The sequence below is a fragment of the Macaca thibetana genome, chromosome 1, assembly GCF_024542745.1.
Source record: "Macaca thibetana thibetana isolate TM-01 chromosome 1, ASM2454274v1, whole genome shotgun sequence".
In the NCBI taxonomy this organism is placed as follows: domain Eukaryota; kingdom Metazoa; phylum Chordata; class Mammalia; order Primates; family Cercopithecidae; genus Macaca; species Macaca thibetana.
The window spans coordinates 53,150,213-53,172,553 of NC_065578.1; the positions used below are offsets into that span (position 1 = coordinate 53,150,213).

The 22,341-nt window shown below is 39.1% G+C and overlaps 2 protein-coding genes across 10 annotated transcripts in view; one reads left to right on the forward strand and one right to left on the reverse strand.

The window, feature by feature from the left end:
• MRPL37 (mitochondrial ribosomal protein L37) overlaps window positions 1-22,341 on the forward strand; it is a 911,410-nt gene that overhangs the window by 600,926 nt on the left and 288,143 nt on the right. The window lies entirely within an intron of this gene.
• Window positions 4,316-22,341, reverse strand: part of IFT25 (intraflagellar transport 25) — a 29,279-nt gene continuing 11,253 nt past the window's right edge. For 6 of the 9 annotated variants that reach the window (XM_050803594.1, XM_050803615.1, XM_050803643.1 and 3 more), the window contains exons 3-6: window positions 18,169-18,275; window positions 16,511-16,579; window positions 12,412-12,455; window positions 10,047-10,257 (exon numbers count right to left, since the gene is read on the reverse strand). In XM_050803594.1, the coding sequence (XP_050659551.1) occupies window positions 10,141-10,257; window positions 12,412-12,455; window positions 16,511-16,579; window positions 18,169-18,275 (337 nt within the window). In that variant the 3' untranslated portion in view covers window positions 10,047-10,140. Of the gene's footprint in view, window positions 4,433-10,046; window positions 10,258-12,411; window positions 12,456-16,510; window positions 16,580-18,168; window positions 18,276-22,341 lie in introns of those variants that run through there. The other 3 variants (XM_050803654.1, XM_050803589.1, XM_050803588.1) reach the window with 2 other exon arrangements.

The following is a 22,341-nucleotide window of genomic DNA, read 5'->3' on the forward strand; positions in this document are numbered from 1 at the left end:
AATCCAACAACGCTTTTTGGAGCTGGTGGCATTTGAGCTTGGTCTTCAAAGATGCCCAGTACTTCCATAAGTTGGGATGGGAGCCTTGAGAAGATGGGAAGGGAGAAGGGCATTTCAAGTGGGGAGAACTACATGGGCAAAGGTGGAAAAAGGGCTATGTGCAGGAGACTGCAAGAAGTTTGGGGTCAGTTCCAATCCTTTTGTTTTACAGTGCTAGCCATAGGCCAGGGTAGTTCAATGGTTCTCAAACTTGGGCATGCAACAAAATCACCTGGAGGGCTTGCTGCAACACAGATTCTTGGGGCTCATCCCCAGAGTTTATGATTCCAATAGGTCTGGGGTTGAGCTAGGGAATTTGCATTACTAACAAGTTCTCAGGTGAGGCTGATGCTGCTTTCCCAGGAACCACACTTTGAGAACCGCTGCTATAGTAGGTGGTGTTGGTGCTCTGCCCAGATGCTTTTACCAAGCCATTGTACTCATCAGCCAGCTGCTGTGAGTGTTGGCTGCTAATGACTCACAGATGCACTCTTTCCTGAGAATTTGCCCTCATGATAGGAGCTATCTTACCCAGAAATACCTGTGAGATTATGTCCTCCACCTGAGTGTGGCCCACAGCCAATGGCTGATGGATTGAAATTATAAAAGCCTGCTCCCTTGCTGCAAGGTGGGGCAGTCTACTTCTCTGGTGCCAGTCATGCTCCAGAGCTCCCTATGGGATCAGACTGACGCTAGACTTCAGCAGAAGCCATATGTTTAATTTTTCCCTCTGCCTGATCCTGCTTCTCTCTCACTACCTTAGAGGTTTCTCCTGAGAGCGCTCCCTCAATAAATCACTCTTCAAAGAATCCTTGTTGGACGCTCTGCTTCTAGAGAACCTGACCCACAGCAGTTCCCTTCTGGGTCTTTTCTGATTATGAGTCTTCATTAGTGGGGCTTGTTATCTGCTGAAACATAGTGTGGGATGAGGAGTCAGCTGGCGCAATCTGCAACTTTTCATTGAGTTCGCTGTCTTGAGTCGCCTATTATTAACTAAGTTCCTTCCTTTGAGATGGGGCTCAGGGAAATCCCGTTCAGTTACACTCCCTTTGCTTTGGATGCTTTTCCACCTTCTGTTATGGATTGAATTGTGCCCCTCTAACCCCCGAAATGCATATGTCAAAGCTTTAACCTCCTTTTATTTGGAGACAGGGCCTTTACAGAGGTAATGAAAATCACATGAAGTCATAAGGGTGTGGCCTTGATAAGACAGGAATAATGTTCCTTAAGAGACTCCAGAGTGCGCTCTCTGCACACACACAAAGAAGAGCTCGTGTGAGCACACAGCAAGGTGGCAACTACCTACAACGTAGGAAGAAAGGGTTCACCAGAAACTATGCCAGCACCCTGATCTCAGACTTCCAGCCTCCAGAGCAGTGAGAAAATAAATGTCTGTTGTTTCAGCTACCCAGTTTATGGTATTTTGTTAGAGCAGCTGGAGCTAAGACAACTTCTTTCATCATGCTTTACCTCCAGCAGTCTCCTCTGGTGTATCCTGCCTGATTCTCCTCCAGCTCCATCTTCCCTGCCATTCTGTGATTAACCTCAAGGCTCTCTGGAGACATTCGCCATCCTCCTGACTCACCTGCAGCCTTTTTCAATCTAAACAAGGGACTCTTGGATAAGCCTTTCATAACCATGACACGTTTAATGAAGTCTCTAGCTTTGAGAGAACATATGCCAGTTCTCAGCTTCTTCCTTTACCAAAATCCTCATTTCACAGTACTTAGTGAGTAGGTGTCCCATTTTGATGTTAGGGGTTATAGCTGCTTCCTTGAAGATAAAATGTTTTTCTTTTTATAATTCCTTTTGTTGTGAATGTTTTGAGAAAGGGGATGAGGTAAAAATCCCTTTACCCCATCATCTTTAACCAGAAGTATCCATTTTATATTTATAAGCTTATATATATATATGTATAATTCATATCCCATTATAAAATGATGTTTGTATATATCATACTTTCTAATATATGGCTGCATAGTAGTTTCCAGTTTTTCTATCTTATAAATATTGCTATAAATCTTTGTCCACTTATCTTTGTATATTCCTTTATCTGATTAATAGGATATATTTCTAGAAATGGAATTTCTGTGTCAAAGACTACATGCATGTTTAAAACTTTGATGTACACTGCCACACACTATCTCCCAGAAGGCTGTCTATCAGGGTCAAGTTACAAAGGGCTGCTGGAACATCACCTAGAAGGTGAAGCCCACAAAGGATGCCTCCCCCAGCCTGGCCCCTGCAGAGGGGCATTACTGAGAGAGGGCTCAATAAATGCAATGTGCTATAAAAAAATCTGTATAAATGAGTGATAAACACAATTTTCATTTCTGTAATATTTCTTTGCCTAGACTTGGTACATGGTTAAAAGGTCATTAGATTTTTACTTTTTTATTCATCCCTTTAAATAAGTATTTATGGTTTAAACTTTATGCAAGGCGCTGTGATAGGCATTGGTCCACAGTAAGTGATCCAAAAATTCATATATTATTGACTAGCTTTATTCAAAGCTCCTCAAAGATTCTACAGTATAAAGAGATACAAGCATGCAAATAAATGAACAATGTTCACTTATTCAGTCAACAGATATTTATTGAGAATATATATGCCAGGCACTATTCTAAGCCCTGAGCATATAGTCATGAGCAGAAGCAACAAAACTCCCTGCCTTGGGGAGCTTACATTCTAGTGAGAGAGTTGATAAACATGATATACATGATAAATAGAAAAAATATATGTTAGAGAGTGATAAGCAGGGCTGTCCCTATAAGGGTGAGAGCGCCTGGGGTAATTCAATTGATTAAACTTCCTACTCAAGAGACTCACACCTGAATGCAGGTGGCACTGCCCTCATCTTTCAAAGGATACTTGGGCTATCATTAATATCATTAAAAGAAAAAAATGTAAGTGGAATTTTAATGATAGAAATGAAGAGTCAGGTATAAAAACTCCCAAATACAGAACACAGGGTGGCTGCGTCAGGTCCCTAACCTAAGAAAAGGAGAAAAATAAAACAGGGAAAAAAGATTGAATGTGTTTCTCTTGCGAGGGAAAGGTGCAGGAACACTCTAATTTTAGATAGGGAGGCCAGAGAAAGGCTTATTGAGAAGGAAATTTTGTGTAAGGACCTGATGTCAATGAGGAAGCCAGCTATACCGATACCAGTGGCAAGAGCACTACAGGCAGAGGAAACAGCAAACACAAAGGCCTCATTACGTAGTACACACAGCACAGTGGCAGTCAGGAGTCCATGGGCAGGTGGAGAAAAGGCCACATGAGGGGGAAAAAGGATGCTAGTTGAGGACAAATGAGACTTTAAAAAGGTGAGGGGCTGGGAGCAGGGGCTCACACCTATATTCCCAACACTTTGGGAGGCCAAGGCGGGAGGATCCTGTGAGCCCGGGAGGTTGAGACTAGCCTGGGCAACATAGTGAAACCCCATCTCTATAAAAATAGAAAAAATTAGCCAGGTGTGGTGGCATGTCTGCAGTCCGAGCTACCCAGGACACTGAGGTGGGAGGATCACCCGAGCCTGGGAGGTCAAGACTGCTGTGAGCTGTGTTTGCACCACTGAGCTCTAGCCTGGGCGACAGACCTGGTCTCAAAAAAAGAAAAGAGGTGAGGGGGTAGTTCAGCAGTGAAAAACAAAACAAAGCAAAAAGGTAAAGTTACATGTCATATTTATTGCCTGAAATTTGGAGTGGTTTAAGGTGATAATGAGTTTTTTAAAGCCTAGAAAAATGAAGGTTAAAGCATGCTGTTTTCAAATACCATATATGAAGTAGATGTTCTACAGTCATCATTTGTTTCCTGCATCCACAGAAGACAGAGAAAAAAGACTTAAAGATAACTCACCAGGCCTATGCCAAAGAAATCAATCAGATAACCTCTGGAGATCCCTTTTAGCAATCTGTAAGCCTCAACACAGTGTTTCTTACACAAAGAGTTATTGCCATTTCAGTTTAGAAACTTGGCAAAAAGAAAATGCTCAGCATTTCATTTTATTGAACATGAACACAATTGCTGTAATTCACATTACTTCTCAAAAACCTTAAATGGTTCCAATGTTACAAGAAAATACCTGAAAGCCTGTGATATAGCTGTAATGTTCAGTTTTAGTTTTACTTTTTGCTCTACTTAGACTTTTCTATTCATCTTTCCCCAAATTCATTATTATGAATGACTACTCACCTTCACATCTTTTATGTGTTATACCAGTGTGACTTTTGAAATGCCTTTCCTACTCTTCTCCATTTAAAATTTGCTTTTCCAGGCCGGGCGCAGTGGCTCACACCTGTAATCCCATCACTTTGGGAGGCCAAGACAGTGGATCACCTGAGGTCAGGAGTTCGAGACCAGTCTGGCTGGCCAACATGGTGAAACCCCGTCTCTAATAAAAATACAACAAAATTAGCTGGGCATGGTGGTGGGCACCTGTAATCCCAGCTACTCGGGAGGCTGAGGCAGGAGAATCACTTGAACTTGGGAGGCGGAGGTTGCAGTGAGCTGAGATCATGCCGCTGCACTCTAGCCTGGGCGACAGAATGTGACTCTGTCTAAACAAACAAACGAAGAAACCCCTGCTTTTCCAAGAGTAAATCTGTGTAACAAATCTTAGAAGGTGACTTATCAGTAAGTACCAACAGCCTTAAAACTGTTGCTAACTGGCCAGGCACAGTGGCTCATGCCTGTAATCCCAGCACTTTGGGAGGCCGAGGTGGGCAGATCACCTGAGGTCAGGAGTTCAAGACCAGCCTGGCCAACATGGCGAAACCCTGCCTCTACTAAAAATACAAAGAAATTAGCCAGGCATGGTGGCAGATGCCTGTAATCCCAGCTGCTAGGGAGGCTGAGGCAGGAGAATCGCTTGAACCCAGGAGGTGGAGGTTGCAGTGAGCCGAGATAGCGCCATCCCACTCCAGCCTGGAGGACAAGAGAAAAACTACATCTCAAAAAAAAGAAAAAGTTGGCCGGGCGCGGTGGCTCAAGCCTGTAATCCCAGCACTTTGGGAGGCCGAGACGGGCGGATCACGAGGTCAGGAGATCGAGACCATCCTGGTTAACATGGTAAAACCCCGTCTTTACTAAAAAATACAAAAAACTAGCCGGGCGAGGTGGCGGATGCCTGTAATCCCAGCTACTCGGGAGGCTGAGGCAGGAGAATGGCGTGAACCCAGGAGGCGGAGCTTGCAGTGAGCTGAGATCCGGCCACTGCACTCCAGCCTGGGTGACAGCGCGAGACTCCATCTCAAAAAAAAAAAAGAAAAAGTTGGTGAGACTCTGTCTCAAAAAAAAAAATAAATAAATAAATTAAAGCTTATATAAAAGTAGAAATACTAGTACAATAAACCTCCATATATCTATCACCCAGATTCAATAAATTATTGTCACATTTGCTTCTTCAACTAACCTTTTCCTTTATAAAGTCTCTGCTTAAATAGTAAGCAAATTCCAGATTATCAGACCATTTCAGTCATCCATAGTTCTATATGCATCTCATGTATATATGCATTTCATCCATAGTTCTATATGCATCTCATATGCTTTATATGCATTTCAGTCACCCATAGTTCTATATGCATTTAAGCTTATGCATTTTATTACATAAGCTTAAAGCCAGTCTCACACGTAGTAAAATGAATAACATCCAGTCTACAAGAAAATTTCCTCAATTATCTTAAAATGTCCTTTTTTGGCCAGGCACAGTGGCTCACACTTGTAATCCCAGCACTTTGGGAGGCCGAGGCAGGCAGATCACCTGAGGTCAGGAGTTTGAGACCAGCCTGGCCACCATGGTGAGACCCCCAACTCTATTAAAAATACAGAAATTGGCCGGGTGTGGTGGCAGGTGCCTGTAATCCCAGCTACTCAGGAGGCTGAGGCAGGATAATTACTTGAACCCAGGAGGCACAGGTTGCAGTGAGCTGAGACTGTACCACTGCACTCCAGCCTGGGCAACAAGAGAGAAACTCCATCTCAAAAAAAAAAGTCATTTTTCAGTTTGTCTATTCAAATCAGCATCCATCACGATCCATACATGGCATGTGGTTATAGGAGCTCTTAGGTCTCCTTGAATCTAGAGCTGACCCCTTTCCTTAATTAACGTTTTTTATGCCACTGAATTTATGAAGAAACCAGGTCACTTGCCCTGTAGGATAAGCCACATTCTAGACTTGTCTATCAGTTAGGATAGGCTAGGTTATACTGTGGTAACAAGCAATTCCAAAATCTAATTGGCTTAAAACAATGAAGCTTAATTTCTTACTTCTCCTATATACCCATCTCAGATTGAGCTACTGATGACTGATAAAAACAGAATTCCTTTACCCAAAATATTGAAAAGAATGTAAATAAAAACGGAAACAAATTGATAAACTACTTTAAAGTATATCAGTGACAACTTCCTGTTTAAATAAATATATTGTTAAAAAATCATGCAAGAGCATTTTGTTATTACTAGGAAAGATTTGAGGAGCTCTGCTACCTGTCAAACATCAGTATCATTTCCAGACCCAGACTGATAAAGTAGTTACTATGCAGAACATTGTCGGTCAATTATGGCACAGGAGGAAAAGAGCCCCAAGGGGCACAGGAGGAAACGAGCTCTCATAGGCAATTAAATGCCTCAGCCGCGAAGTCAAGTATTCTTCATCTCATTGGCCAGAACTGGTCACATGGTACTACCTAAACAAATGCCAGGAAGTGCCTGTAATCCCAGCACTTTGGGAGGCCGAGACGCGCGGATCACGAGGTCAGGAGATCGAGAGCATCCTGGCTAACACGGTGAAACCCCGTCTCTACTAAAAAATACAAAAAAAAAAAAAAACAAAAAAACCTAGCCCGGTGAGGTGGCGGGTGCCTGTAGTCCCAGCTACTCGGGAGGCTGAGGCAGGAGAATGGTGTGAACCCGGGAGGTGGAGCTTGCAGTGAGCCAAGATCCGGCCACTGCACTCTAGCCTAGGCGACAGAGCGAGACTCCGTCTCAAAAAAAAAAAAAAAAAAAAAAAAAATGCCAGGAAGTATTATCTTGCCATGTCCAGGAAAAGCACAGATCTGGACATTTCAGGAAGTTGCATTAATGGCTACTAGTGTATTTCATTCCTTGCAGTGTTGCTTTACTTGTTCCTCTATCTCTTGAGTTTCCTGAAAATGGAGGTTATCGCTAGAGTTTGATTAAATTTCAGGTTCAGTAATTTTGGCAAGAGGACTTCATAGGTTGGTCTGTGTGCTTCACATAAAATCACATCAGGAAGCATACCGTGTTTGACTGTAGTAGATTGTAGCAGTAATGGCTCCCTCTCACCCCAGCCAATTTTTTTTTTTTTTGAGATGTAGTTTTGCTCTTGTTGTCCAGACTGGAGTGCAATGGCGTGATCGCGGCTCACTGCCACCTCTGCCTCCCAGGTTCAAGCAATTCTCCTGCCTCAGCCTCCTGAGTAGCTGGGACTACAGGTGCATGCCACCACACCTGGCTCATTTTATATTTTTAGTAGAAACAGGGTTTCACTGTGTTGGCCAGGCTGGTCTTGAACCCCTGACCTCAGGTGATTTGCCCACCTCAGCCTCCCAAAGTGCTGGGATTACAGTCATGGGCCACCGTGCCTGGCCCCAATTTTTTCAGACTTCCTTGTATTTATGCCCTTGGGCAGGCACCTCTTGTTTTCACTCTGGGCTTGGACACATGACATGATTTGGCAAACAGACAACAGCAAATCTGATGGCAAATCGAGACTCAAAAATCATTTGCACTGTGTTTAGAGATAGCAGAAGAAAAAGAAAACTTTGCATACTGGAGATTTCCCTCTTTGCTACTTTTCAGAATTCTGAGACCATCATCTGAAGAAACCTGGGTTAGCCCCCTGGAGGACAAGAAAAAACTTGCAGCAGAAAGCTGCAAACCTTAAAACATGTGAGTGAAATCATCCTACGCTATCTAGACCATAGGAGTTGCCAGCTGACCACAGGTACAGCAAAGCAAGCACAAGCCAGAAAAAAATGCCAGCAGATCCCCAGAATTGTGAGCAAATGAAATTGTTGCATTAAGCCATTATGCTTTGAAGTGGTTTGTAACAGAGCAAAAGCTAACTGATACACAAATCCATTTTTAATAAATCAATAGACTCAGATCCCTGCATTGCAAAGTTCCCCACCAATCTTTCAATCAGCTCATCCACTGATTGTTGCCTATATCAATGTTTAATTTCATGCAAATCAATGATTATTTTTTTCCTTTTTGTTTTGAGACAGGGTTTTGCTCTGTCACTCAGGCTGGAGGGCAGTGGCACAATCATGGCTCACTGAAACCACGATCTTCTGGGCTCAAGCAAACCTACAACCTCAGCCTCCCAAGCAGCTGAGACTACAGGCATGTACCACTCTGCCTGGTTTTGTTATTTTTAATTTTTTTTTGTAGATACAGGGTCTAGCTATGTTGCTCAGGCTAGTCTGGAACTTCTCAGCTTAAGCCATCCTCCCACCTTGGCCTCCCAAAGTGCTGGGATTATAGGTATGGGCCACCATGCCTGGACTAATGATGATTCTCTAATTCTATCATATCTTGCACATTAATAAGCAGGAATTCTTCTGCAAAGCACTTTCTCTCATCTACTAGGGTTATCTAGTAACTCTCAAATATAGTCTGTACATGATAGATAGATGCCCAATTCTTTCTTTTTAAATACAAATATTCAAATGAGTAATTCTGCCCTAGTTACATCCTATGTAGTCCAATGAGGGTTTTGTTTTGGTCTTTTTTCTCTTCTATCAATATGAATTCACTTTTAAATACATTCAGTATGGTTGTAGTCAATTGTAAATTTTTTTTTCCTGCTCAAATTGCCCCTTTTTTTTTTTTTTTTTTTGCTAATAATAGTACTTTCATGGTGGCTTCTGTATCCTCTTGACATTATCCATTAGTCTCTACTTTCTGGCACAACAAAATGTCCCAGGCTCATCTTGTCTATTTCTTGTCACACTTTTGGAATTGGCCATTCCTCCAAAGAGTCTTGGTTCCAATTAATGGAAAAGGTATTTAGAGATCACAATCTGGGTACTTTATATGCTCACTGATATTTGGATGTCACTGCTTCTAGATCTTTTCATAGACTTAAGAAATAGTATTCTTAAAAAAGAGAAAGAGGGCCAGGTGTGGTGGTTCATGCCTATAAACCCAACGCTTTGGGAGGCTGAGGTGGGCAGATTGCTTGAGCCCAGGAGTTTGAGACAAGCCTTTACTCCAGCCTGGGTGACCTTGTCTCAAAAACAACAACAAAAAGTAAGATGATGTATTTCCTAACCCTTCTCTGAGGTTAGTAAAGTAAAAGTAAAGGCTGGGTGCGGTGGCTCATGCCTGTAATCCCAGCACTTTGGGAGGCCAAGGTGGGCAGATCGCTTGAGCTCAGGAGTTTGAGACCATCCTGGACAACAAGGTGAAACCCCTTCTCTACAAAAAAATACAAAAATTAGCCAGGCATGGTGTTATGCACCTGTAGTCCCAGCTACTTGGGAAGCTGAGGTGGGAGGATGACTTGAGTCCAGGGGATGGAGAGGTTGCAGTGAGCCAAGATTGAGCCACTGCACTATAGCCTGGGAGACAGCTAGACCCTACTACAAAAAAAAATTTTTTTAATTAAAAGAAAAAGTAAAATCACTTGTTTTACAGGGCCCACCTCAGGTTCCATGACCTCAATGAAACCTGTCCATAAGTACTTTCTCTTTTCTGACCTCTTAAATTGTTTACTGTCTATATTGCTCATTTAGTTCTTTGCATCAATCAATCAATTAAAAAATTAATGCACTACAAGCTGAAGAGCACCAGAGTGGATGCTGTGGGGATGCAATGTATTACACATTAAATTTTCATGTGCAGTCACTTCCTCGATTAAGCTATATACTGAAGCCAAAGCTTCCTCATTTCCTCCATGGTGGCCAGTACTGCTGACTGATAAAAACAAAATTCCTTTACCCCAAATACTGAAAACAATGTAAATAAAAACTGAAACAAATTGATACAAATCCTTTTAATAAAGTATATCAATGACAACTTCCTGTTTAAATAAATATATTGTTAAAAAATCATGCAAGAGCATTTTGTTTTAATTATGAAGAAAGGTTTGAGACTACTGTTCCCTCTGCAGAAACGCTATGCACAGATGCAAAATGGTCAAAGGCTGATACAATAATGAATCTCAAGTAAGTAGCGGAGCCATCACGTGCCTGTATGGGAAAAAAATCAATATAAATGCTTTTAGCAGTGCTAGTTAACTGTTAACAAGCAGTTAGCAGAAGAAATGGCTTGATGCAAGAGTAATATTCTAAATACATAACAATATATAAGGCCAGCTACATATAATAGTTGTGGTACGTATCAGCTAAATATAAGCCTTGGTTTGATGAAAAATAGCAACTGGAGCTAAAAACTGCAACTCTCATTTTTGTAGGGACAGGGTCTCGCTGTGTTGCCCAGGCTGGTCTTGAACTAGCCTCAAAACTAGCCTCCCAAAGTGCTGGGATTACAGGTGTGAGCTACCATGCCCAGTTTCTAATTTTTTAAGTGTCGGCTGGGTGCGGTGGCTTACACCTGTAATCCCAGCACTTTGGGAGTCTGAGGTGGACAGATCACCTGAGGTTGGGAGTTCGAGACCAGCCTGACCAACATGGAAAAACCCTGTCTCTACTAAAAATACAAAATTAGCCAGGAGTGGTGGCACATGCCTGTAATCCCAGCTACTTGGGAGGCTAAGGCAGGAGAATTGGTTGAACCTGGGAGGTGGAGACTGCAGTGAGCAGAGATTGCACCATTGCACTCCAGCATGAGCAACAAGAGCAAAACTCCGTCTCAAAAAAAAGAAAAAAAGTGTCTTTCTGAAGTATTTTTCATAATAAAGAAGTTTCCTTTGGTTAGTGTTGCCTCAGAATATACTACCCTGAAGCATGACTACATTTTTATATTTACATAATTTCTCTGGAAAGCAATTAGCCAATATATTTTAAAAGCTCTAAGTATGCTTATAACCTTGCACCCAGTAATTCTATTCCTTGAAATTTAATCTTAGAAAGTAAGAAAAAAGGTGGAGGTCACAGTAGCAGGAATATGCATAGATGTCCCCTGTGTATACAGAGGGGACAAACTGTGTAATGACAGAGGGAAGAAAAAGAAAATTAGTTTAAATGTATGCCAATTGGCAAACATTATTTTAAAATTGTACTTATGAAGCCTGTATAATATACTTATGAAGCCTGTATAATATAATACTAAGTTAAAAAAAAGACACAAAATTGTCCACACGTTATTATTCTAACTGTACAGCAAATGGTCAACAACTAGAAGAAAATAAATACAGTAAAAGTTTTTGTGACAGGGTAATAAAATTATGGGTGATTTCCAGCCTCCCATTCCCCCTTGCTATTTTTCAAATTTTCTATAATGCTGTGACTCTCCACAGTGGAGTCCTGAAACAATATACGAAAGGTAGCAGGGACTTACTAATCATAACCCACTAGGTAAAGACAGAAAAAAACAGGAAGATAAAATTCAGTAACATTAATTATTTTTCAGGACCTCACTGGCCTCCCCAGTACTCGGGTGAATTTTGGTGGGAGAGAAAGGAACAAAAGGGATTCAAAAACTTCCTACAGAATTTTTTGAAACACTGATTTAATAGTAGCTTCCGGCAAGTTGTGAAGAAGTAAACTTAATGCATAAGGTACGATTTTAACCCTCACTTAGGGAAACTTTAATTAAACAAAGCATGACCACCTAATAGATATTCAGTTGTTTTACTTTTTTGTGTTAGTCTAAAACCGGGGCCTGACCAACTACCAGGAACAGAGGAACTCCTGATGAGGCAGCAGCTTCCTCATCAACAGCCATTCATTTCACTTGACAAGCAAAGCCCAATGGAATGTTGTCGAAAAATACTGGTTCTCTTTCCACCTCACCTCTCTTTGGCTTATTTGTTGCTGATCCTATGCTCTAGTTCCCCTTATCTGAATCTCCCTTGTCCTTTCATGCTTAAATTAACATTCAATTTTGGCATCTCGACCTTTTTTGATTCCTATTCTAAAATGCCTACAGAATCAAACGAAAAAAAGCAAACCAAATAAATACTTCAAAGTAAATGAATGAGAAAAATAAAACAAAAAAAAATGAATTGTTTTATCTTGCCGTCACTCTCTATGAAAGAGCCTAATTTATGAATGTACATTTAGCTTATATTATTATTGAGAATAACTTTCTCTACTGGTTGATTTAGATACAGAACCTATAATATCATGAGGATATTTATTATATATGACTATGGAGATAGGTTTAAAGTCTAAATACATTGTGCACGTTAATTTTTAATTCTATAAAGTATATTCACTTACCATAATTTCTTCATTTTGAAGCTGCCCCTCTGTGTGTACCAAATCTAAAACACAAATGTAACAGAAGAAATGAGTTAAGGGTCAAAATACATGAGAATAGCTACTGAAATTTATGTTCAGCAAAATATGAAATCTGGTAAATTATAAGACCAGGTTTGAAGGACTCATCGTTTGCATGTTGAAATTTGATTTAAAAATAGAGGTATATGATATATAAGGCAAAAAAGATAATCTATGAGCTATAAAATATCCTAGTGAGTATAAACAAAAGGAAAAGTAAATGTCAATTATATTAATAGTAAAAGAATATAAGGAACTGATAAAATGTGAAAATTTCTTTTTAAAACATTTATTTTAAAAAATCCCCTTTTCAAGAAAAAAAAAGTGAACATTTGAGGATCCAGCTACTAACAGAAAGGAGCCATTTTGCCATACCCAAAGGTAACAACTAGAGCTGAATTTCTCAGTGAGACTTTCACTATGATGCATAATTGTGTGGCCCATGAAGTAATCTTTTCTGGTATCCAAGTTTTAAAAATGTTTCCTTATCTAATTTTAGAGCAGATTAATTTATTTGATCATGAGTTAATCATATCAAACATTCTTTTGGAAACATGAAAGATTTAATTGCTATAATGATAGCTAATGACAGTATTCAAAATTAACTTCATATAAAATAATGTATACAATGTAAAAGCCCCATAGTATTAAAAGAAGTGTTTCTGTTTCCTAACCCTTTTCTGAAATAATGAAAATCAGTAATCTGCTTTACCCCTTCTTTCTCCTTTAGTCCTGCTTCCTAAAAGTAAACATTCTAAACTATTTAAGCTGTTTTTCCTGAAATTATATGCTTTTATTCCTTTTTGATAAATTTTTTACTGACTTTATAGTATAGTAGGTGAAATTTTAGCTTTTTAAAGCCGAAATCCCTCTTTTTCCTCCTTCAACTTCTCCCTCTTTCCCTCCTCTCAAATTTGAAATCCTACTTGATGGTTACATTACTTTGTCTATCTAAAGGTTATTTACTCCTGAAATAAGTAATGAATTAAAATGATATTTTCTTTCTTGTACAACTCTATCACCAGAAATTAATAATAAACTTTTTCATTTGCATAGTTTTTTTATTTATGAAAAATTAAAAAACATCAGCTGGGCACGGTGGCTCACACCTGTAATCTCAGCACTTTGGGAGGCCGAGGTGGGCAGATCACGAGGTCAGGAGATCGAGACCATCCTGGCTAACACGGTGAAACCCCATCTCTACTAAGAAATATACAAAAAATTAGCCAGGCGTGGTGGTGGGCACCTGTAGTCCCAGCTACTCGGGAGGCTGAGGCAGGAGAGTGTCATGAACCTGGGAGGTGGAGCTTGCAGTGAGCCAAGATCGTGCCACTGCACTCCAGCCTGGGCAACAGAGAGAGACTCCATCTCAAAAAAAAAAAAAGAAAAGAAAAAGAAAAGAAAAATATCAAACATACTTAGGAGAGAACATAACAAAACTCCCACATATACCCATAAGCTAGATTTTATAATTACTAACATTTCATCATAGTGGATTTATCAATTTTTTTTTCACTAAAGTATTTTAGGTCAGGTGTGGTGGCTCACTACTGTAATACCAGCACTATGAGAGGCTGAGGTGGGTAGATCATTTGAGGTCAGGAGTTTGAGACCAGCCTGGCCAACATGGTGAAAACTCTTTCTCTACCAAAAATACAAAAATTAGCTAGGCATCATGGTGCATGACTGTAATTCCAGCTACTCAGGAGGCTGAGGCTTGAACCTGGGAGGCAGAAGTTGCAGTGAGCCAAGATTGTGCCACTGCACTCCGGCCTCAAAAAAAAAAAAAAACAAAAATTAAAGCAAGTGCAAGACATTATTTGACATTTTACCTCTAAATACTTTTTTGTTCTTTTGAGACAGGCTCTCACTCTGTCACCTAGATTTAAGTGTAATGGCACGATCTCAGCTCACTGCAACCTTCACCTCCCAGGCTTAAGTGATCCTCCTTCCTCAGCCTCCCAAGTAGCTGGGACTACAGGTGTATGCCACCACACCTAGCAAATATGTATATATATTTTTTGTAGAAACAAGATTTCTCCATGTTGCCCAGGGTAGTTTCTTGAATTGCTGAGATCAAGCGATCCACCCACCTCAGCCTCCCAAAATGCTGGGATTATGGGCGTGAGCCTAGCTTCCCCTAAATACTTAATTATCCATTTCTAAATAGTAATTCTTTATATAACCATAATACCACCATCATAACAACATTAAAAATAGTGTTTTAATATAATATGAAACCCAATTCCTATTCAAATTTTCCCAATTGTCCCTGTCTTTTCATAATTGGTTTATTAAAATCAGAGTTAAGTATCTTTTAACCTTGAACTGCTTTCTCTCCCCCACACACATTTTTTAATGCCTCTGACTTACTGAAGACACCAGGTCAGTTGTCCCGTACAGTGTCCCACATTCTAGATTTTTTTTTTTAGAGATGGGGTCTTGCTCTGTCACCAAGGCTGAAGTACAGTGGCATGATCACAGCTCATTGCAGTCTCAACCTGCTGGGCTCAAGTGATCCTTCCATCTCAGCCTCCCAAGTAGCTACAATTACAGGCACATGTCACCATCCCTAGCTAATTTTTAAATTTTTTTGTAGAAACAACATCTTGCCATGTTTCCCAGGCCAGTCTTGAACTCCTGGGCTCACGCAATCCTCCTCCCTCAGCCTCCCAAAGTATTGGGATTACAGGCGTGAGCCACTGTGCCCATGCCCCACATTCTAGATTTTATCATCTTGCCTATTCGTAGTTTCACTTAATTTGTTCCTCTATCCTCTATATTTCTTATAGATTGGAAATTAGAGCTAAAAGCTTGATTATATTCATGGTCTGAGGTCTTCATCAATGTCTTGTGATCTTTGTCTTTTGTTACTTCTGGATTATTTGAAAACTGTGCATCATTTGAAAACTGTGTGCATGAGCTACACTTGTTGATTACTGGACCATAGGGTGACCAGAAATGAGCTGGCCTTTATCAGTATCCATAGGTCTTTTTTCTAGGGCCATTTAGTTTCTCCAAAGATGAATGTTCCAGTCTTCCAGCTGAGGGTATATTCTTGGCTGCTGACATTAATACCAGAACACAGGAAGGAGGCTGGTGTTCCTGCTATTCAATATGTAGACTTCCACTAGTATCCAATTTTCAACTCCATGTCTCACTCACTCCCTACTATGTATCTGGTCTCCTGAGCCTCAACATTCTATATTTGCAGTTGTCTCTTGAGGGTGGTGGTGGAGGTCTGTGGGAGAAAGGAGTGGTCACTTAGCTTTGCAGGATGGAAGAAGGTACCTAGAGTCTGATTACTCTGTATATAGATGTTCAACTAATCATCCTTATTTTCTGACCCAGGTCTCATTCATACTTCCCATGGCACCTGTTGCCTTTGAGCTCTAGGCCTTTCTGGGGTTCTGTGTGACAAAGTGGCTTGCTTCTTATTGATATGCTTCTTGGCAAGACCTTAGGTTATAACCTAGTTCATTCAGCTAAAGAAGTTACTACTCTTCCATCTGCTTTCTCACATTTGCTTTAGTTTGCTGGTTGTTTAATCTTTGTCCTTGTAGGTTTATGCCTGTTTTTATTCCTTTACTATTATTTTCATGATATTTTGAGAGGGAAAAGAGATAGACATATGAAGGCAAGATGCTGTGTTTAATTAAGTAGAGGCTATCAATTCTGCTGGTGATATTTAAATAGTACCATTAATCGGGAGGAAAGGAAAGAAGATGAGAAACTAATATTTATTGTCTATTATATGCCAGACACTAGTTCACCAAAACCTTAAATGATAGATATCATTGCCATTTTCCTAATAAGGATTTTGAAACTGAGAAAAATTAAGTCACATGTTAATAGTTATATAACCAGTAAATGAAGAAGCAGCTCTGTGTTCAAACCTGGGTCTTTCTAGGTCCTAAATGTGTCACAAGGATCACTGAAGTCATCTTTTTTCACCAAAGTGCAGCTAGATGAGAAATGTAGAGTCAAAGGAATATTATCTACTCCTTCATGCTCAGAACAATGCTGGTGAAACACATACCTTTTTCAATCCATTGCTCAAAATCAACTGGCTCTTTAGACGTGCTCTTTTCAATCTTCAAGGTCTGTACTGACATTGTCAATAAACAAAGTAAGTAAAGTGTTAATCTGTCTCTACGTTTTTGACCCTATATTTCTTCTTCCCTCTGCCTGAGATTGTCATGCACAGTGGAACTACACAAACACTAGGATCAGAAACATCATGGAAGTTACTCTGTATTTTTCCAAAAAACCCTATAGTAAAATATAGTCTTGTGTAACTAATCTTCCAAATGTTTGCAACCATACAACACAGAGCAAGTAGAGCTTTTTTGAATTTGGCATTATTCCAATTTTTTTGTGTGTACTGGCAATAATAATACTATTGGTGGTCTTGGTCATAAACATTTATGGAGAGCCTATGATGAGTCAAACATATTTATCCATTCACTTTTGACTACAATCTTATGAGAAAGGTATTTTAACCCACTTTACTGGTGAGAAAACAGGTTTAGAGGAGCCAAGCAAGGTGTTCAATGATATACAGCTAGTAAGTACCAGAAATGGAATTCAAACCCAGAGCCTCCACAATTAATGAGAAAAGAGACTTATCAGGAATACAGTCATCTTCCTCCTAAACTGGTTTTTCTCCACTGTTCTCAGTCCAGTCTCTACCACTCCAGATCCACTCTTCCTCTTCTTTGTCCTGTTCTGTGCCATGAGGGGCTAACCTCTGTGGACTGTATCACATGGATTCATTTACCACTGCCTTCTGACTGGATTTGTCCAGTGGGAGACACCAGGGGGAGATTGGGGTGGGGAAGGGAGATCAGCCAATTTTATCTCCACTCCCTTCCTGCTTCAGTGTGACATCTTTGACAGTTTCTCCTGCCTACAGCTCCTGTTAGGCCCTTTTACACAGGCTCCAGCTCTCACAGATCTCTGATAACACTATTTCCTTCCCTTGTGCCAGGGCTGGTCACAGCTTCCTGCTACAGCTAGTTTCTGAGGGCCTCATCATTCCTTGCCTTGTTTCTTCCCTTAACCCAGGCCATAATTTTGCAAGTAGCCCCATCAATAGAGCCTCTTCATTTGAACCATCTGGGATGTATTCTGTTTCCTGCCATGATTTTGTCTGATACATTTTATCCTTAAATAAATAGGATTAGAATGATGTCCCAAGGGAGATTATCCCCCTAAATTCCTGAGAAAATGCCACTAGTAATAGAAGAATCACAACTATCCAATGTAAATAATCAGGGTTATCAGATTTTCAACAAGAATTTGACAAAGAACTCCAGGACAAATGAATCTAGAATAAAGATGTCATGGAACTTAGTGTTCTGGCAAGCTGGAGTCTTATATTCCTAATAGGGCCTTTTGCCAGACTTTTACATAGTAAATTGCATGGAAATTATTATGTGCTTTGGAAAGGTTTCAAATTTGCAGTTTCAGAGAGGCCAGTTGAGCTCAAGGCAGTTAACCCATAATCCCCATCCTTTCACCCCAGCAATAAAACTGGATTCCATGCTATAAAGAAAAACTAGTGTTTTGCCAAAAGTTTACATACATGCCTTCTGCCTATGGAAAAAATGAAAGGATAATGAAAATCAACACATGAGCCTTACCTGGAGCACCGAAAAAAAAAAAGAAGAAAAAATTAATGTAAGATTTGCTTACCAAAGTAACTTTGGATTACAAGCCTTTCAATCCTTACATGTTTGTGGAAACAAATAATGAATTCCTGGGGAAACATTCCTGTGGTGGTCCAAAACGTTTCTGGATTCCTATTGTTAATTTTAAAGAAAAAATAAGAATAGCCAAATATAAATGGTTAATCATAAAATTTTACTGAATACCTGTTTTTTTAAAATTAAATGACTACTGGATTCTTACATCTCCTTTCTATTAATTCTGCCTCTAATCTCTCTCTAACTTTAATAATTCTTCTTTACTACTACCAGGTATTCTTTTCTAAAACACAGAAACGGAATTGATGTCACTCCTATCTAAATGCCTCAGTGGTCCCTTATTGCCTATAATTCTAAACTCCTTCGTATGGCATTTAAGACTGTACAATCTGGTTCCATCATTAAGTTATATTCTCTTCTATCACTGTGGTCACACTGGGCCACTTAAAATTCTGCAAATACGTTATGCAGGCTCTTGCTTCTGTACCTTAGCTCATTCATGAGGTTTTGTTTTTTGTTTTTTTTACCCGAAAAACCCTTCTTCCCCTTGCATAAGTTAATTCACTTTCTGGTCCCATTTATCTAACACCACCAAATCAGAATCACTTCCTCCCTCTTTTGCACTTATCTCATACTCAGCCTCCATCTCTACATTGGCACTTAATCTCCTGTGTTTCTATGGCTCCCACTAGATGCTGAGCTCTGAGTCCAACTTCTTTCTCTTACTCATCTTTATAACCCTACAACTGCTGCAATGCTCACCCATAGTAGATATATGCTAAATGTCTGTTCAAACGAAATTAAAACATGCACTGAATTTTAAGTCATATATAGTCAAAATAGTATATATGGTTTTGACTACAGAAATAATCATTTCTATTTTAACTATATAAGCTTTTTACTTTTTTGGGAAGTAAAATTTACCTACAGTGAAATTTACCTTAAGTGCATAACTTAGTGAGTTTTGATAAATGTATATGCTTATCTAACCAATACTCCAATGAAGATACAGAACATTTCCATGACCCAGAATCTCCCTTATCTTTCCTTCCAGACAATCCCTACCTCCCTTAGGCAACCACTGCTCTGATTTCTATCACCACCAACTATGCCACAACGTTTTCATTCGTGATTTTGTTTGATATTTTTGTTGGATATTTTAATTGCTTGCAGCTTTTTACTATTAGGAACAAAACTGCTATAAGTATTCTTGTACAAGTGCTTGTGAACATGTTTTCATTTCTCTGGGTAATTACTAAGAGTGGAATTGCTAGGACATAGGGTAAGAGTATATTTAACTTTATAAGAAACTGTCAGCTTGCCAACGTGGTTGTACTATTTTGCACTCCATTTTCTTTCATGTCATGTCTTTGTCAGGCCTTGCTATCTGGATAATGTTCTCATAAAACAATTTGGGAAATGTTTCCTTCTCTATTTTTGAGAAAGTTTGTGGAAGACTGGTATTTCTTCTCTAAATATTTGATTGAATTTAATTTCTATAATAGATATGAGGCTGTTCAGAATTTCCAATTGATCTTGTGTCATTTTTATAAGTTGAGCTTTACAAGAAATCTGTCCATTTCATCTAAGTTGTCAAATGTATTAGCTTAAATTTGTTCTTTATAACTTTTATTAATTCTTTCAAATGATCAACTTTAGGCTTTATTATTTTTTCTAATAATTGTCTATTTTACTGATTTCTGCTCTTACCTTTACTATTTATTTTCTTCTACTTAGTTTGGGTTTAATTTGCTCATTTTTTTCTAGCTTCCTAAGGTGAAAATTTAGATTATTGGTTTTACAATTTTTTCCTTTTTAACATAAGTATATATGCTATTACTTTCCCTTGAGACACTGCTTTAGCTGCATGCTACAAATTTGGTATGTTATATTTTCAACATCATTCAGTTAGAAGTATTTTCTAAGGCCAGGCATGGTGGCTCACTCCTGTAATCCCAGCACTCTAGGAGGCTAAGGAGGGTGGATCACCTGAGGTCAGCAGTTCAAGACCAGCCTGGCCAATATGGGGAAACCCCGTCTCTACTAACAACACAAAAATTAGCCAGGTGTCTGGGACACGCCGGTAGTCCCAGCTACTTGGGAGGCTGACGCCAGGAGGTGGAAGTTCCATGAGCCGAGACTGCACCACTGCACTCCAGCCTGGATGATGGAGACTCCATCTCAAAAATAATAATAATAAAATAAAATAAAATAAAATTCTAAGATCCCTTATGATTTCTTTTTTGACCCATGGGTTATTTAGAAGTGTAGTGGTTACTAAGTTTTGGGGGGGTTTTCTGAATATCTTTTTGTTGTTTATTTCTAATTTAATTACACTGTGGTCAGGGAACATACTCTCTAAGATTTTAATCTTGAAATATATTGAGACTTATTTTATGTTTCAGCACATTTCAGTGAATGTTCAACATGTCGGGTTTTAGGTTTTTTAAGAGACTGAGTCTTGCTCTGTCACCCAGACTGCAGTGCAGTGGCACTATCTTGGCTCACTGCAGCACTGACCTCCTGGGCTCAAGCCATCCTCCTGCCTTAGCTCCAAAAGGAACAGTGACTACAGGTATGCCCCACCATGCCTGGCTAATTTTTGTGTTTTCTTGTAGAGACGGGGTTTTTTTATGTTGTCCAGGCTGGTCTCAAACTTCTGAGCTCAGGCAATCTGCCTGCCTTGGCCTCCCAAAGTGCTGGGATTACAGGTGTGAGCCACCACACGCAACTCATCAATATGTTCTTGTTCCATGTTGTTGATTATAGTATTCTATAACCATCAACAAAGTCGAGGTTATGATATTATTCAGATCATCTATGTCTTTATTGATTTTCTGCCAAATTGTTCTATCATTACTGAGAAAAGGGTACTAAAATCTCTAACTATAATTGTGAATTTATCTAGTTCTCCCTTTTATCTGTCAGATTTTGCTCTATGTATTTTAAATAACTATTATTAGGTCCATATACACTTAGGATTATCCTCTCTTCCTAATGAATGGACCCTCTAACATTATAAAATGTCCCCTTTGTCTCTGGTAATACTCCTTGTCTTATATTCTACTTTGTCTGATATGAATATAGCTACAGCGACTTTCTTATGTAAACTGTTTGTAGGATGCATCTTCTTTCATCCTTTTATTTTCAACCTATTCGTATCTTCATATTTAAAGTGCATATCTTTTAGACAATATATATTTGGGTCTTGGCTTTTTATCCAATCTGACAATCTCTGATATTTAATTGGAGTGTTTAGCCCTATTGACATTTAGTGTAACTAGTGATATGGCTGAGTATAAATCTACTATCTTGCTATTCATTTTCATCCCTCCCATCTATTCTTGTTCTGTTTCTCCTTTCCTGTTTCTGAGTGAATAAATTTTTTACATTCCATTTAATTCATCTATCTTTTTTAGCTATACCTCTTTTATTAGGAATTTTTACAATAGCTCCTCTCTAGGTTACAACATAAAATCCTCATGATAGTCAATTTACACTGAACATCACTTTTGTGCCATTGTTGTCATATATTTTATATATATAATATACCCCATAATACAATTTTTTTCATTAAGTGGTCAGTTATCTTTCAAAAAAATTAAAAGAGGAAAAAAAAGGCAGTCTTTTATAGTTACCTGAATATTTACCATTTCCAGTACACTTAATTTCTTCTTATAGGTTTGATTTTCCACCTAGTATTATACTCTTCAAACTGCAGAATTTCTTTTAGCATTCCTTGTGATGCAGGTCTACTTGTGATGAAAAATGCCTTTATCCTATCTTAATTTTTGGAAGATAGTTTAGCTAGACACAGAATTCTGGGTTGACAGGGTTTTTAAATATTTGCTTGTTTCTCCCTTTCCCAGTATTTTAAAGATATTGCTCCATTGTTGTCTGGTTTCCACTGTTTGTGATGTAAAGTCAGCTGTCATTAGTGCTATTGTTCCTCTGTATATAATAGTTTTTATTTCCTTTTAGCTATTTAAAATATTTTTTTTCTTTTTCTTTTTCGGCAGTTTGACTAAGATACAACGTCTGTATTTATCTAGCTTATAGATAAATCAAATTATCTATAAGATCAAATTATGCTGAGTTTTTTGGATCCATAATTTGTTATTTTAAAATAAAATTGGGGAAAATTCAGCTCAAAAGTAGAAAC